This window comes from Anolis sagrei, chromosome X (assembly GCF_037176765.1).
Source record: "Anolis sagrei isolate rAnoSag1 chromosome X, rAnoSag1.mat, whole genome shotgun sequence".
NCBI classification, from domain to species: domain Eukaryota; kingdom Metazoa; phylum Chordata; class Lepidosauria; order Squamata; family Dactyloidae; genus Anolis; species Anolis sagrei.
Window position 1 is genome coordinate 52,347,423 of NC_090034.1, and position 15,900 is coordinate 52,363,322.

Below are 15,900 nucleotides of genomic sequence, written 5' to 3' on the forward strand. Positions count from 1 at the left end.
ACAGAGAGCTATACAGCCATAGATATAGATATACATGATTCACACACATATATGTATATGACAGACATAATACCATAGATTTGAAAGGGACCCTTAAAGAAGGACAATGATATGTTACATGTTCCAGAGTAGGCAAACCAGGCAATCTCCACATCAACACTGACAAAAAAACAACAAGAAGTAGTTTACTCACAAGCATAAAGACATTACATATATATTAGGGGTGAATCCAGCAAAGACGGAGATCCTATGGCTGGGTTGACTGGGCAATGGGGACATCCAGTTGCCTACCCTGGATGGCAGGGCGCTACGCCCGTCATCATTGGTAAAGACTCTAGGAGTCCTTTTGGACCCTCTGCTGACGATGGAGGCCCAGGTATCCGCCGTTAGCAGAACCGCCTTCTTTCATCTGCGGCAGGCTAGACGGCTGGCCCCCTACCTGTCCAGGGACGACCTAGCTACGGTGATCCAGGCCACGGTCATCTCAAGACTGGACTACTGTAACGCCCTCTACATTGGCCTTCCTCTGTCGGTGATCCGGAAGCTCAAGTTGGTACAAAATGCAGCTGCTCGGCTTCTTGCGGGAATTCCGATGAGATGCCACATAACACCAATCTTACTACAGCTGCATTGGTTACCAATTGAGCACCGGATCACTTTCAAAGTGATGGTACTCACCTTTAAGGCCTTGCATGGTTTGGGGCCGATGTATCTGAGGGACCGCCTCACCCCCTACCAACCCCAGAGATCCCTCCGTTCTGAGGACCAAGATCTATTGGAAGTCCCCAGTGTCAAGACCTTTCGTCTAATAGCAACCAGACGCAGAGCCTTCACAGCAGTGGCACCATCACTCTGGAATACTTTGCCACCTGAAGTCCGTGCCTTGCGGGACTTACCAGCTTTCCGCAGGGCATATAAGACATACCTGTTTCGACAGGCTTTTAATGTTTGATATTGCTATTTTTAAATTGCTTTTAAATTTTGTTAGATTTTAGCCATTCTTGTGAGCCGCTCCGAGTCCCAGGGGAGTGGCGGCATATAAGTTCAAATAATAAATAAATAAATAATAAATTAGAAACCGACACATTCTCATTACTTTATTTTCCAGATCACCAGACTGGGCCACAGCAACGTGTGGCACGGGATGGCTCGTAATATTATTATTATTATTATTATTATTATTATTATTAACTTTGTATTGTCGAAGGCTTTCATGGCTGGAATCACTAGGTTCTTGTGGGTTTTTGTGGGCTATATGGCCATGTTCTAGAGGCATTCTCTCCTGACGTTTCGCCTGCATCTATGGCAAGCATCCTCAGAGGTAGTGAGGTCTGTTGGAAATAGGACAATGGGTTTATATATCGTGGAACGGCTGGGGTGGGGCAAGGAGCTCTTCCCTGCTAGAGCTAGGTGTGAATGTTTCAGCTGATCACCTTCATTAGCATTTGAAGGCCTGCCTGAGCCTGGGAAAACCTTTTGTTGAGAGGTGTTAAGATGTGCCTGGTTGTTTCCTCTCTGCTGTTTTGCTGTTGTAATTTTAGAGTTTTTTAATACTGGTAGCCAGATTTTGTTCATTTTCCTGGTCTCTTCCTTTCTGTTGAAATTGTCCACATTCTTGTGTATTTCAATGGCTTCTCTGTGTAGTCTGACACAGAGACATTGTTGGTGTGGTCCAGCATTTCTGTGTTCTCAAATAATATGCTGTGTCCAGGCTGGTTCATCAGGTGCTCTGCTATGGCTGACTTCTCTGGTTGAAGTAGTCTGCAGTGCCTTTCATGTTCCTTGATTCGTGTTTGGGCAATACTGCTGCGTTTGGTGGTCCCTATGTAGACTTGTCCACAGCTGCATGGTATACGGTAGACTCCTGCAGAGGTGAGAGGATCCCTCTTGTCCTTTGCTGAACGTAGCATTTGTTGGATTTTCTTGGTGGGTTTGTAGATTGTTTGTATGTTGTGTTTCCTCATCAGCTTCCCTATGCGGTCAGTGGTTCCCTTGATGTATGGCAGGAACACTTTTCCTCTGGGTGGAAACAACCAGGCACATCTTAACACCTCTCAACAAAAGGTTTTCCCAGGCTCAGGCAGGCCTTCAAATGCTAATGAAGGTGATCAGCTGAAACATTCACACCTAGCTCTAGCAGGGAAGAGCTCCTTGCCCCACCCCAGCCGTTCCACAGATATATAAACCCATTGTCCTATTTCCAACAGACCTCACTACCTCTGAGGATGCTTGCCATAGATGCAGGCGAAACGTCAGGAGAAATGCCTCTAGAACATGGCCATATATCCCAAAAAACCCCACAAGAACCTATTATTAACTTTATTTGTACCCTGCTAGCATCTCCCGAAGGACTCGATGCGGCTTACATAGGCCAAGGCCTCAAAACACAACACAACAATACAACACCTAAAGCAAATTAAAAACAGTTAAAGCAATATTAACAACAAGCAATAAACAATACATCAAGACACTATAAAACTGGGCCGGGCCAGAGTAATGGGTATTATTATTATTATTATTATTAACTTTATTTGTACCCCGCTAGCATCTCCCGAAGGACTCGATGCGGCTTACACAGGCCGAAGCCTCAAAACACAATACAATAGAAAACATAACACAAAAATAACAAAGCAAATCAAAACAATAAGCAAAAATAACGACAATGGCAGTACATCAAGACATTATTAAAACTGGTTCGGCCGGCGCAATGGGGTACAAGGGTTAAAAGTGCTGAAATGGCAGGAGGTACGTAGGATTAAAAGTGCGGTGTGCAGTGACGATTAGTTATGCTAAGGTGCTACTAGGACTTGGGGTGGGGATTCCTAGTCTGAGAAGGCACAACGGAACAGCCAAGTTTTTAAATTCCTTCTGAAAACAGCTAGAGTAGGGGCCTGTCGGAGATCTTTTGGAAGGGCGTTCCAAAGTCGGGGGGCCGCCACAGAGAAGGCCCTGTCCCGTGTCCCCACCAAGCGCGCTTGCGACGTGGGTGGGATCACGAGCAGGGCCTCCCCAGATGATCGGAGCGAGCGTGTGGGTTCGTAGATGGAGATGTGGTCACGCAGGTAGGGTGGTCCCAAACCGTTTAGGGCTTTGTAGGTGAGCACCTGCACCTTGAATTGGGCTCGGAAAAGATTAAAAGTGCTGATGTGACAGGAGGTATGTAGGATTATAGGGTAAGTGCAGTGTGCAGCAATCTTAGTTCTATTAAAGTGCTTCTGGGACTTGGTATTGGAGATTCCTAATTCTGGAAAGGCACAATTTTGGTCTATTTTACGAAGCGGGCACACACGCCTAGGAAACTTCTTCTGTGGGTTTGTTTCCTTCTGCCTCTTTGTTTTTCCTCCTCCACTTCCGGCTTCCTGCCGCAGGCTTTCTTTCTGGGAGGTGTAGTCTTCGGCTCCTTCTAGAGTCCCCGCCCCCTCCTACGGTCCCGCCTCCTATTGGCGGAGGCCTCGGCTGGCTCCTCCCCTTTCCCCCGCCCTCGGGACTACGCATCCCAGGCAACCCCGCTCGCGGCGGCGGCTGGTTGGCTGGCTGGCTGGTTGCTCGCTCGCTCTCTCTCAGCCTTGTTCTTCCCCTCAGCCTCCTCCGGCGGTGCTGTTCCTTCCCCAGCACCTACTGCCGCGCTCTCGTCTCCGCAGCCGGGCCGCCCCCGTCACGCGAGTCCCCGGCTTCGTTCGCGGCCTGCTTTGGAGCATGGCACGTCCGGCGGTGCCCAGCTCGGCGAAAGCGCTGCTCCTGGAGCTGAAGGGCCTTCAGGAGGAGCCCGTGGAGGGCTTCCGCGTCAGCCTGGTGGACGAAGGCGACCTCTACAACTGGGAGGTGGCCATCTTCGGACCCCCCAACACCCACTACCAGGGAGGCTACTTCAAGGCAAGCAGGCCTCGCACCCAGGGCTGGAGTGGATGATGATGATGATGATCAGGGAATATTATTTATTACCATTATATTACATAAGAATATTTATTATTATTATTATTATTATTATTAAGGAATATTATATTACACTGGAATATTTATTGTTATTATATTACATAGGAACGTTTATTATTATATTACATAGGGATATTAGTATAATATTATTAAGGAATATTATATTACATAGGAATATATTTTATTATATATAAATATATATATATAAAATTACACACCTTTATTTATATGTAACAAATTATTATATTGCATAGGAATATTAATTATTCTATTACATAGGAATTTTTGTTATTGTTATATTACATAGGAATATTTATTCAAAGGTAAATTACACATCTTTCTTTAATATATTTCTATTATATTTATATTCGTTTATATATATATAATTATATATATATATATGTATATATATGTATATATATATTTTATTCTAAGGTAAATTAAACACACCTTGCTTTATTTCTATTTAATTTATATTCTTATTATATTCAAAGCTAAAATATTATTAAATATATATTTAATATATTTAATATATTTATTTATATTCTTATTATATTCATATATATATATATATATATATATATATATAGGATCCCCTGGTTGCGCAGTGGGTTAAACCCTTGTGCCGGCAGGACTGCTGACCGAAAAGTCGATGGTTCGAATTCAAGTCCCATAGGCAAACCTCTCCATCACTGTTTATTTTTATCTCTCTTTTTAGTCTAGTCCCCTTTAGATGCTATTGTATAACCCCACTTCTGCTTTGAATCATATTATACTAATTCAGTGGGTCCCCAAGTGTTTTGGCCTACAACTCCCAAAAATCTCAGCCAGTTTACCAGCTGATAGGATTTCTGGGAGTTGAAGACCAAAACATCTAAAGACCCACAGATTGAGAACCACTGTACTAATTCCTAACCCACCCCTCCCATCTCATTTTCATAAAGACAAGACAAAAGCATGTTTACACCAATGATGAGTTTTGGGTCTTTATAATTCTAATCAATCCTATTGCGATGGGCCTATTATGAGTAACAAACATAAACATTAAAACAAAGCACCAAAACAACAGACTCTCGCCTGACCTCTTACTCACTGCCTGCTGACTTTTAATCAATTCCCTTTAAATGTGGTTGTATAATCTCACATCTGCTTCAAATAACATTCTACAATTTCCCGCAATAAACAAATACTAATTATCATAACTAGTGAATTAGTAAGTCCCAAATTTGCTGGTCGTTAGGCAAGTATTTCTCCTTTGTTGGCCTAGTTCGTTTGTCCAGATGCTACATTGGCTGTTGTTATACTATATAACAAAACATTTGGGGAGGGGGCAGGAGCAGGTATGGATCTGTTCTGGTTTGAATGTGTGATTTCCTGTTTAATTGTGTGGTCCTTACTTTGTAAAGAGTTGTTCTACTCCAGAAACTTTGTTTCCGTGGCTGCCACAACGTATGTTGAATTGGTTGAATCTCAGTGATATATTCATTGTATAACTAGAGAATGCTTTGAGCCACTAGAGCAGGCATGGGCCAACTTCAGCCCTCCAGGTGTATTAGACTTCAACTCCCACAATTACTAACAGCTGGAGGGCTGAAGTTTGACTGTGCCTGCAGTAGTGGGATGGGTGTCCCTTCCAAACTGATGCCATTTGCCCTGGGGTTGATCTGAGCGGCCAGGAAGTCCGACCGGCTGGACGACCTGATGACGGGGCAAAAAAAACGCCGCTGGGGAGGTTCTCAGTCGCAACTTCACTTCTGGAGGTAGGAAAACAGGTCCCAGTGACTCACCTGACCCTATATACCTTGGTAGCCCAACTTGCAAGGCGGGTCCTGAGTGCACGCCTTGGGCAGACATTGGCCTGACCTCCTAACCTAGAGGAAGGCTCCTGAAATGGCATTGTTGTTGTTACATTATTGTTATGGTTGTTGTTACCATTATCTATTTATATCTTCCCACCCAGTGTGCAATAATAACATGAAAGCACAGTGGGTCCTGCCAAAGTAATACTGTCTGCAGGTAGTCCTCAAGTTACAAACAGGATACGTTCTGTAGGTTTGTCCTTAAGTTGAATTTGTTTGTAAGTTGGAACGAGTACATTTTCTAAGTGTAACTCCAGCAATAAATAAATAAATCTATATGTGTGTGTGTGTGTCTGTGTATAGGATCGCATAGAGGAGGATGAACCCCCCCGTGGTGTTTGTGTTACTGTCTATTTGTTTGTAAGTCGAAACAAGTACATTTTCTAAATGTAACTTCAGCCAAATTTATATATATATGCACACGTATATGCATATCTATATGTATATTTAGCTTAGGATCACATAGAGGAGGGTGAACACCCCTGTGGTGTTTGTGTTACCTTCTGTGCCCCTGTTCGGAAGATTTCACCTCACTTTCTGTCCCTGTGAGAATGGGAGTTTGGGAAATTTGGCTTGTTGTGGAAACAAGGATCGAGGATAAAGCTTCAGTGGAGACCCCTTTCCTCCCGATAATAACTCTTCCAGGAGTAAATTTCCCTTCTGGTAAGTAGATTTCTCTCACTTCCTGTTGCCTCAGCCCTGTTCTTCACTAGGAGTAATTTTTAAGTCAAATGTGTCTAACTATGGGACTGCCTGTGTGTGTATGTATATGTGTGTGTGTATGTACACACACACACACACACATGTATACAGTCTCTCTCTATACACACACACACATATAGATTCATACACATATATATATGTCAGTCTGTCTCTACCGCAAAGGCTGTTGCTTGGCAAAGTGGCCTCTATCGTGGCCCTGTATTGGCTGTCACTAGGTGAAGTGGCCCTTTGTGATCTCACTGGGAAAGAAAGTTAATGTATGTATGAGGGGGAAGGAATGAAGGGGCCACAAAGAGCCATTGAGGGCAGGCTCTCTCAAAGCTGGAGGACAGAGAAAGGAAACGGAAAGGGAAGAAAGTAAGAAAGAACGGATGAAGGGAGGGAAAGAAAGAATGGATGAAAGCAGAGCAATGCATTGAGTCATATCCACAAACAAGGCACCATTAAAAAAAAACATGAAATGTCCAGGGGAACCGGAAGAGATCTCCGGGGCTCCCTGTTGACCATGATCCCACATCTTCTCCTCTTGCTCTTCCCTCACAGGCTCGTCTCAGGTTCCCCATTGATTATCCATATTCACCGCCCGCCTTCAGGTTCCTGACCAAAATGTGGCATCCGAACATATACGAGGTAAGCTGGTTGGAGGGGAGCCTTAGTCCCGCTCTGTTCTGCTTTGGTCAGACCTTCCCACTTGGAATAACCTTGTATGCAAAACAATTCAGGAGGGAGATGGACAAATGGAGCATACACCATTACCAATGCAGGCCATCGTTTCTACAGCCTCCCCCCCCCCCCCACATTTTATATTAGACACTGGCCTAATCCTATTTTTACAGGAAGGTTGTCCAATCCACAGAATCATAGGTACCTAGGGTGCCCACTCTGAGAACACACACTCAAATCCCTCCTGACAGATGTCTGTTCAGCTTCCAGCTGTTGTTCAATGTGTCAGAATGTCTCCTGTTTTGTCTTTCAGACAGGAGATGTTTGCATCTCCATCCTGCATCCTCCGGTGGATGACCCACAGAGCGGAGAACTGCCTTCAGAAAGGTGGAATCCCACCCAAAATGTCCGGTAAGGCCTCTTTATCCTTTCCTTTTCCTCCCTGGACTCACGGGCAGGGAGTGAAGGGGTTTGCCCACAAAATACTCATTGAGTAAGGGGCAATCATCATCATCATCATCCTCTTTATTTATAATAACAATAATAACTTTATTTATATTCCGCCCTATTTCCCCAGGGTGATTCAAGGCGGATTCCAACAGACAAAAAAGGCAAACATTAAATGCCTCAATAAAACATACAAGTGCTAATGAGTAATCCAAAATATCCCCACATATGAAAACATTAGAACCTGACATCAATAAATTAAACAAAACGTAATCAAAACTATATAATGGCATAAAACCTAAACAGTAAAACATCTGCATTGATTTACAAGAACCAACCAAAGTTCACAAAATCATGTAGGTTGATTGTGAGGCCAGTGATGACAGCTGGACCAACATGCACTAATGGAGCCCCAATACAACAATTGCGACCGAAGGTCCAGAAATGATTTTTCATTATCTAATCCTCCTCTCTGAAGCTAATGAGTCTTCAGTTGGTTCTGAAGGAGAGGGGGGAGGGGGCCATCTTTTTTTCTTTAGGGAAGGAGTTCCAGAGGTGGGGGGTGATCATAGAGAAGGCCCTTTCTCTCGTGTTCCCGCCAACCATACTTGATTTGGGGGTGGGACCGAGAGCAGGGCCTCCTCCGCTGACCACAGTGCCCAAGCTAGTTTGTTAGAGATACGATGGGTCAAATAGCCCGGACCTGAGCTTTTTAGGGCTTTAAAGATAATGACCAGCACTTTGTTTTTGCCCAGAAGCAAACCAGAGGCCATACCCTGCCATCATCTTCCAAAGGGACTTGGGGCGGCTTACAAGTACAACATGATGCTGTACATACAATATAACAACATTAAAACCAACAACACTTTTAAAACCAAACATATAAAACCAACGAGCAATAAAATCAATGAAATAAGGCAATAGTTGTTCATTAAAAGATCCATACACTCAATTTAGCCTTCCCTGACTAAAGATTGTAGTCTGGCTACTATCTTAAACATTATCAAAAGCCTGCAGAAAGAGCCAAGTTTTTAGCTCTTTCCGAAAGTGCTTCAGTGTGGGGGCTTGCCTAAGTTTCCTGGGGAGGGGGCATTCCAGAGCTGGGCAGCCACCATCTCTCTCGTCCCCACCAACCGCGCTTCAGACAGAGGCGGGACTGAGAGAAGGGCTTCTGCGGCAGATCTCTGCACCTGGGCTGGTTCATAGCGGGAGATGCAATCACAAAGATAGGCTGGACCAGAAATGTGTAGGGCTTTATAGATGATAACCTGCACTTTGCATTGGGCCTGGACACTTATTGGCAGCTTGTGGAGCTGCTTCAATAGGGGTATGGTGTGCTCCCTATAGCTAGCTCCAGTTAGTAACCTGGCTGTCGATCTTTGTACCAATTACAAATTCCGTGCCATCTTCAAAGGCAACCCCATGTAGAGTGCATTTTAGTAATCCATTCTAGATGTAACTAAGGCATGGACCACCATGGTCAAGACAGGCTTTTCAAGGTATGGTCGCAGCTGGCGCACAAGTTTTAACTGTACAAAGGCCCTTCTGGCCACCAATGACATCTGAGCGTCAAGCGTCAGCGCTGAGTCCAGGAGAAGCCCCAGACTTCGGACCTGTGTCCTCAGGGGGAGTGTAACTCCATCAAGCACAGCTTGCCATCCTATATCCCGATCGACCTCAAGACTGACCAGGGCCGCCTCTGTCTTTTCTGGATTAAGCTTCAATTTATTAGCCCTCATCCAGTCCATTACAGTTGCCAGGCACTGGTCCAGGATCCGGGGAACTTACTTGGATTTAGGTGGAAAAGAGTGGTAGAGTTGTGTGTCATCTGCATAGAGATGTCACCTAACTCCAAAACCTCAACCATCGGCTTCAGGCCTCTCCTGGGCCTGAAATAGCCTTAGATTTTATGAGCTCATGTATACATGGGAAGAGGACATCAAGGCCTCTTCAACCTGTGTGTCTCCAACTCCCAGCAACCCCTATTGCCACCTTGTCCAATGGTCAGGACTTCTGGGTGTTGAAGGCCGCAGGTTGAATTGCTCTGCCTTAAAGCCTTTGTAGCGCTTATGGTGGCAGTCCAGCTGATGACTCCTTTGGACCCCTTTGTTCTCAGGACCATCCTCCTCAGCGTGATCTCGCTCCTCAACGAGCCTAACACCTTTTCCCCAGCAAACGTTGACGCTTCTGTCATGTACCGCAAGTGGAAGGAGAGCAAAGGAAAGGACCAGGAATACACGGACATCATTAGGTCGGTATTTCCAGCTTGTTCAGTGGTCACAGATTCTGGGAGTTGGAGGCCCAAACGGCTGGAGGACCTCAGTTTCAGGAGGGCTGTTGGAGGCCTTTGAGGTATTTCCAGGTTATTGTATAACCTCCCTCGCATGGGGTATTGAGGCAGGATTGGCTGAGTAGAGCCGTACCTTTGCCTTCCATTGGGATTGAGAGAGTGCAGCTTGTCCAGAGTCACCCAGTGGACCTAGCTGAGGTCTTAATTGAGGTCTATGATTTTGTACATGTGAAATTAAAGGCAGGGACAAATATACAAAAACAGCTGAAATCTTCTCCTTGAAGGCATTAAGGCATGCTAGGCTAGGGCTTCTGGGAGTTGGAGGGCCAAATACCTGGAGAGTCAAAGGTTGAAGAGGCCTGTTCCTGGTTTGAGATATTTCCTGTTTAATTGTGCGGCCCTACCTTTTAAAGTAGTTGATCTTCGTTTTTGCAGCTGCCACAAATTAGGTTGAATTGGTTGAGACTTGATGAGATATTCATTGATGTCCACAAAAACAAAGTTTGGGCAGTTTAATACACTTTTCCCATGTTTTTATGATCAAACCAATTAGGAAATGGTGTTTGTAACTCAGGAACAAAAATCGTGTTACATAGTGTAATAATAGTTGACCCCAAGGCCTTTCTGGACTTCTCCTTCTTAGTATCCTGTTTTTACTATTTAAAAATCTTCTAATTTGATCCCATTTTATTTAATTTTATTTAATTATTATTTAATTAACTTGGGTACCCGGCGTTGCCTGGTACCCAAGGTAATTAAGAAGTCAATTTGTTTATTTTACAAAATGCATAAGGTTGTGGGTGAACTACAACTCACATCATGCCAGGTTAACCCCCTGAAACTCCATCAATACAAAGTTTGTCATGTTGAGAAAGTTTGCTCTAGATGCACTATCGGTGGAGTCCATGTGCTCTCTAGCTGTAGGGCAAACTATAACTCTCAGCATGGTGAGCCAGTCCCCTCAAACCCCTACAATAGGTTCAGTGGGTCATTGCGGTTGTGTGTGCCAAGTTTGGTCCCGGTCTGTTGTCAGTGGTGCTCACAGTGTCCCTGGATGTAGGTGAACTATAACTCCCAGATTTAAAAGTCAGTTTCTCTCAACCCTCTCCAATATGTTTAGTTGGTTGTGGGGGTCCTTTGTGCCAAATTTGAGTCAGGTCCATCATTGGTGGGGGTCACCGTTTCTCTGTTAGTAGGTGAATTACAACTTCCAAAACTCAAGGCCAGTCTCTCCCAAACCCCTGCAGTAATCAAATGGTATTCCAATTTGGGCATATCAGGTGTGTGTGCTGAGTTTCATCTGGATCCATCATTGTTTGGGTTCACAGTGCTCTCTGGGTGTAGGTGAACTACAACTCCTATAAATCCACCCAAAGACTCTTTGTTGGTCATGAGGGTTCTGTGTCCTAAGTTAGTTCCAGGTCCATCATTGGTGGAGTTCAGAGTGCTCTTAGATTGCAGGTGAACTATAAATCCCAGTACCTACAACTCCTAGAAATAAAGATGAATTCCTCCCAAACTTCTCCAGTATTTTGCATTTCTCATGGGGGTTCTGTATACCAAATGTGGTCCAGGTCTATTGTCAGTGGAGGTCACAGTGGTGTGTCTTGATGTAGAGTGACCTACAACCTCTGTCATGTTGAGCCAGTTCCCCCTCCAGTATGTTCAGTTACTGATCAATTCCTCTGTTTGCTGTGCGCCATAGGAAAGAATAGGAAAGGGTTATGCGAGAGGCAGCGGGCGGGATCATGCAAATTCCACACCAGTGGAGAGAGGAACAAACACTGGAATGTCTGTGGTGGAGGAAACACATACAATCTAGGTGGAAATTGTCCCCGTATGAAAACCTTCACTTGGGTGGTGGGCAGTATGGCATTTGTGGAGGACATTGGCAGGGCTCTAGGACATGTTCACGGCACTCACTACAACTTGCAATGTCATTGGAGGGAGGGCCATTAGTGTCTCCTGAGTAGCTGTTTGAGGAGGTGGGAGCTTGTCTGTGTAAGTGGACACCCCAGCCAGATACAGATACATATTTTCACTTTTATTTTGTGTATAGATTAATCAAGTATTATTGTGTTTTAATTTATTTTGGTTAACTATTACTGAAGTTTTAGCATAGTAATTAAGGTCTATTTGTCCGTGTACCTTTGTTTTTGTCTTTCATTGTTGATATGGTCAGTGGACTCATGAAAAAAACAGATTTGAAATTTATAAAAAGGCGACTCAAGGCAGCTCACAATGAAACCAACACAATACAGTTTAAAACCTATGGTGTACAAACATGTCAAATAGAGTTAAGCATGAACAGTATTAAAAATAAGACAGTTAAAATCAATTTAAAAACTATTCATAGCTAGAACGTTCATGGGTCGATAGAGGTATGTTTTGTACGGGAGAGGAGATGGTCAACTGAGTACACCACCACCACCCTTGCCCTCCTGCATTTGACCCCGAGAAGCCAGAAGGATGCCGAAACTCTCTTGTATTAACATTGGATTCGGAGTCATTTGAACTTGAGAGTCAATCCCAATTGCAATGCCATTTCCCTTCTTTCTTCCATCTTTCTATAGTTCGTTAAGTGACTGAACCCAAAGGCTGCTCACTAATGATTCCACTTCATCCTGGAAAGAAGTGACAAGTAGAGTGCCATTAGCAGGGTTTGGTCTTGGCCCCGGTTCTGTTCAACATCTTTATTAATGACTTTGATGAAGGTTTAGGGGGCATGCTTCTCAAGTTTGCAGATTACACCAAATTAGGAGGGAGAACTAATACTCCAGAGGACAAGATCAGGATGCAAAAGGACCTCAACAAATTAGAGACCTGATTGGCCAAAATTAACAATATGAATTTTAACAAGGACAAACATAAGATACGACACTTAAGCAGAAAAATGAAATGCAAAGGCACAGAATGGGGGACTCCTGACTCAACAACAGTCCCTGTGAGAAAGATCTTAGAGTCCTTGTTGACAGGAAGTTGAACATGAGCCAAGAGTGTGATGCAGCAGCTAAGAAAGGCAAAGGGGTATAGTGTCTAGTTTGAGGGAAGTCATGGTGCCTCTCTATTCGGCTTTGGTCAGACCTATTTTCCCGGAATACTGTTCCAATTCTGGACACTATAGTTAAAAATAGATAAAGATGTTCAGAGGAGGACAACTAGAATGATGAAGGTCTGGAGACCATGAACCCCTATGAGGAACTGGGTATGTTTAACCTGCAGAAGAGAAGGTTGAGAGGAGACATGATCGCCATGCATAAATATGTGAAAGGATGGCATAAGGAAGAGGGAGCGGGCTTGTTTTCAATGGACTCAATGTAGCCATGTGTTCAAATGACAGGAAAGTGATTCCACCTGAACATGAGGCGGAACTTCCTGACTGTAAGAGCTATTGAGCAGTGGAACTCTCTGCCTCAGCATCTGGTGGAAGCTCCTTCCTTGAAAGCTTTTTAAAGTACCATCTGTCAGGAGTACTTTGATTCTGCTTTTCCTGCATAGAGGAAGGGGGTTGGACTAGATGACCCATGTGCTCTCTTCCAACTCTAGTGTTCTATTATTCTTTCCTGGCAGGAAGCAAGTGCTGGGCACAAAGGCAGAGGCCGAGCGGGATGGCGTCAAGGTCCCCACCACGCTGGCAGAATACTGCGTCAAGACCAAGACCCCGGCGCCAGACGAGGGCTCGGACCTCTTCTATGACGACTACTATGAGGACGACGAGATGGACGACGAGGTGGACAGCTGCTATGGCGACGAGGATGATTCCGGCAATGAGGAGTCTTGACAAGGAGGACCCCCTTCCTTGCCCCTTTCCTCCTTCCCCCCATTCCCTTTTGCCCCCTTCCAACGCTGCCTCCTCCTCCTGCTGCTGCTGCTCCTGATAGTAGCAATAAACTATCTGACTCTTTTACTTGAACCCAGGATGGATCCGGCTGAGGCTTTGGAACCCCTGTTTGCCCCGAATTGAAATGAGAGAGAATGAGAGAGAGAGAGAGAGAGAGAGAGAGAGAGAACTCTACCTCAAAAAGGGAGACTTGGTTTCTGCTTGAAGTGGCTGGGATGGGGAGGGAGGAATTCTTTCTTTTTTAGGGGGATAGATTGACCATTTGGCTTTTGGTTTAGCGTTTGTTTTGTGTTTTGTGCAGAGGAGGAGGAGTTAATCATAGGGATTTTTGAGAGGGATTGTTGATTCCCCAGGTGTTTCATTCTCGGTCGCATTGAGACGAAGCACCAAGACGCAGCACTGGGTGTTTTGAACGTTTTTGCTTCCATTTATTTTTTAAAAAACATTTATTACACTATAAGACTTTAATTCTGAATGAGGGGCATCTGAGCTTGCGGATGGAAAGGCACTAAGAGAACCAGAGCACCCCTCCTTCCATTAATTGGTGTTTTCCCTTTTTTTAGAAATGTGGGAATTACAGAGTCCGGTTCCTCACTCAGCCACTGGGAGGCACTGCTTGGCCGTCTTTCCACTGCATTGTCTTTTCACTTTGGGAATGTTTGCGTCCCCTTCAGAATGACAAGAAATGGAGATATTTTTTTTGCGAACATGGGGGGGGGTGCCTTTTCTTTGTAACAATCGTTTTGGGGGGTTTATTTTGCTTTTGTGGTTTTGTTCCGTGTTTCGGGGGAGTTTGGGGTTTAATTGGTTTCTCCCTCTTGGTTTTGAAGCTATTTAATAAAAAGGACTTTGAAAGGAAAGTGCCTTTTGGGGTGGCAGCCTCGCAAACAGCTTGCTTGTGAAGTCTGACTTCAAAAAGTGGTGGGAAAGTTACTTTTCTGAACGGCTTTGAAGTCCCAAAACATAGATTGGGCTGCGGAGAGCAGCCTGGTCCATGGAACGTACTTTTTGTGTTTGATATGTTCTTGATCTTCATCTCCGATGGTGTACTACAGCTATTTAACCTCAGCAGACTGAAAGCCAAAACCAAGTTCACAGTAACATCTGTTATAGAACTCCAGGATGCTGATGATAGATAGCATAGTCTGTACACATTCAGAAGAAGACCTACAAGCCATTCTAAACACCTTTGCAGAAGCATACGAGAAGCTTGGCTTCTCATTGAACATCAAGAAAACCAAAGTGCTTTTCCAGTAGTCACCAGCCAATCCCTCTGCAATGCCAGAAATACAGCTGAATGGTTTAATGTTAGAAAATGTTGACCATTTCCGCTACCTTGGCAGCCACCTCTCCACAAAAGTCAACAGTGACACTGAAATACAACACTGCCTGAGCTCTGCGATTGCAGCATTTTTCCGAAGGAAGCAGAGAGTGCTTGAGGATTGGGACACCCGTAGGGAGACCAAGGTGCTTGCTTATAAAACTTGTTGTCCTCCCAACTCTATATGCCTGTGAAACGTGGACTGTCTACAGATGTCACACTCAACTGGAACAATTCCTTCAGCATTGCCTCCGAAAAATCCTGCAAATCTCTTGGGAAGACACGCAGACAAATGTCAGCATGCTGGAAGAAGCAAAGACCACCAGCATTGAAGCGATGCTCTTACGCCATCAACTCCACTGCTGGTCACATCCGAATGTCCGATCACCGTCTCCCAAAGCGGTTACTATACTCCCAGCTTAAGAATGGAAAACAGAATGATGTTGGACAGGAAAAGAGATTGAAAGGTGGGATTAAAGCTAACCTTAAAAACTGGCATTGACACTGAAAACTGAAGCCCTGGCCCTTGAGCGCTCTGACTGGAGGTCAACTGTGACCAGCAGTGCTGTGGTATTTGAAAAGACACAAATGGAGGGTGAAAGGAAGAAATGTGCCAAGAGGAAGAAGGCATATCAAGCCAACCTTGACCAGGACTGCCTTCCACCTGGAAACCGATGCCCTCATTATGGAAGAACATGCGGGTCAAAAATAGGGCTCGACAATCACCAATGTATCCAATGCCCAGAAACTACACTTACCTTTTTATTTATTTATTTGGAGTGCTTCTACCCCGCCCTTCTCAACCCCCTAGGGGGGGACTCAG

General features: G+C 44.6%; 1 protein-coding gene across 1 annotated transcript; it reads left to right on the top strand.

Annotated features, from left to right (window-relative positions):
* Positions 1-3,483: 3,483 nt before the first annotated feature.
* Positions 3,484-14,616, top strand: CDC34 (cell division cycle 34, ubiqiutin conjugating enzyme). The gene is made up of 5 exons (XM_060785075.2): positions 3,484-3,873; positions 7,059-7,145; positions 7,492-7,589; positions 9,742-9,876; positions 13,486-14,616. Exons 1-5 carry the CDS (start codon positions 3,697-3,699, stop codon positions 13,694-13,696), a joined length of 708 nt encoding a protein of 235 aa, XP_060641058.1. The 5' UTR covers positions 3,484-3,696; the 3' UTR covers positions 13,697-14,616.
* Positions 14,617-15,900: the final 1,284 nt, after the last annotated feature.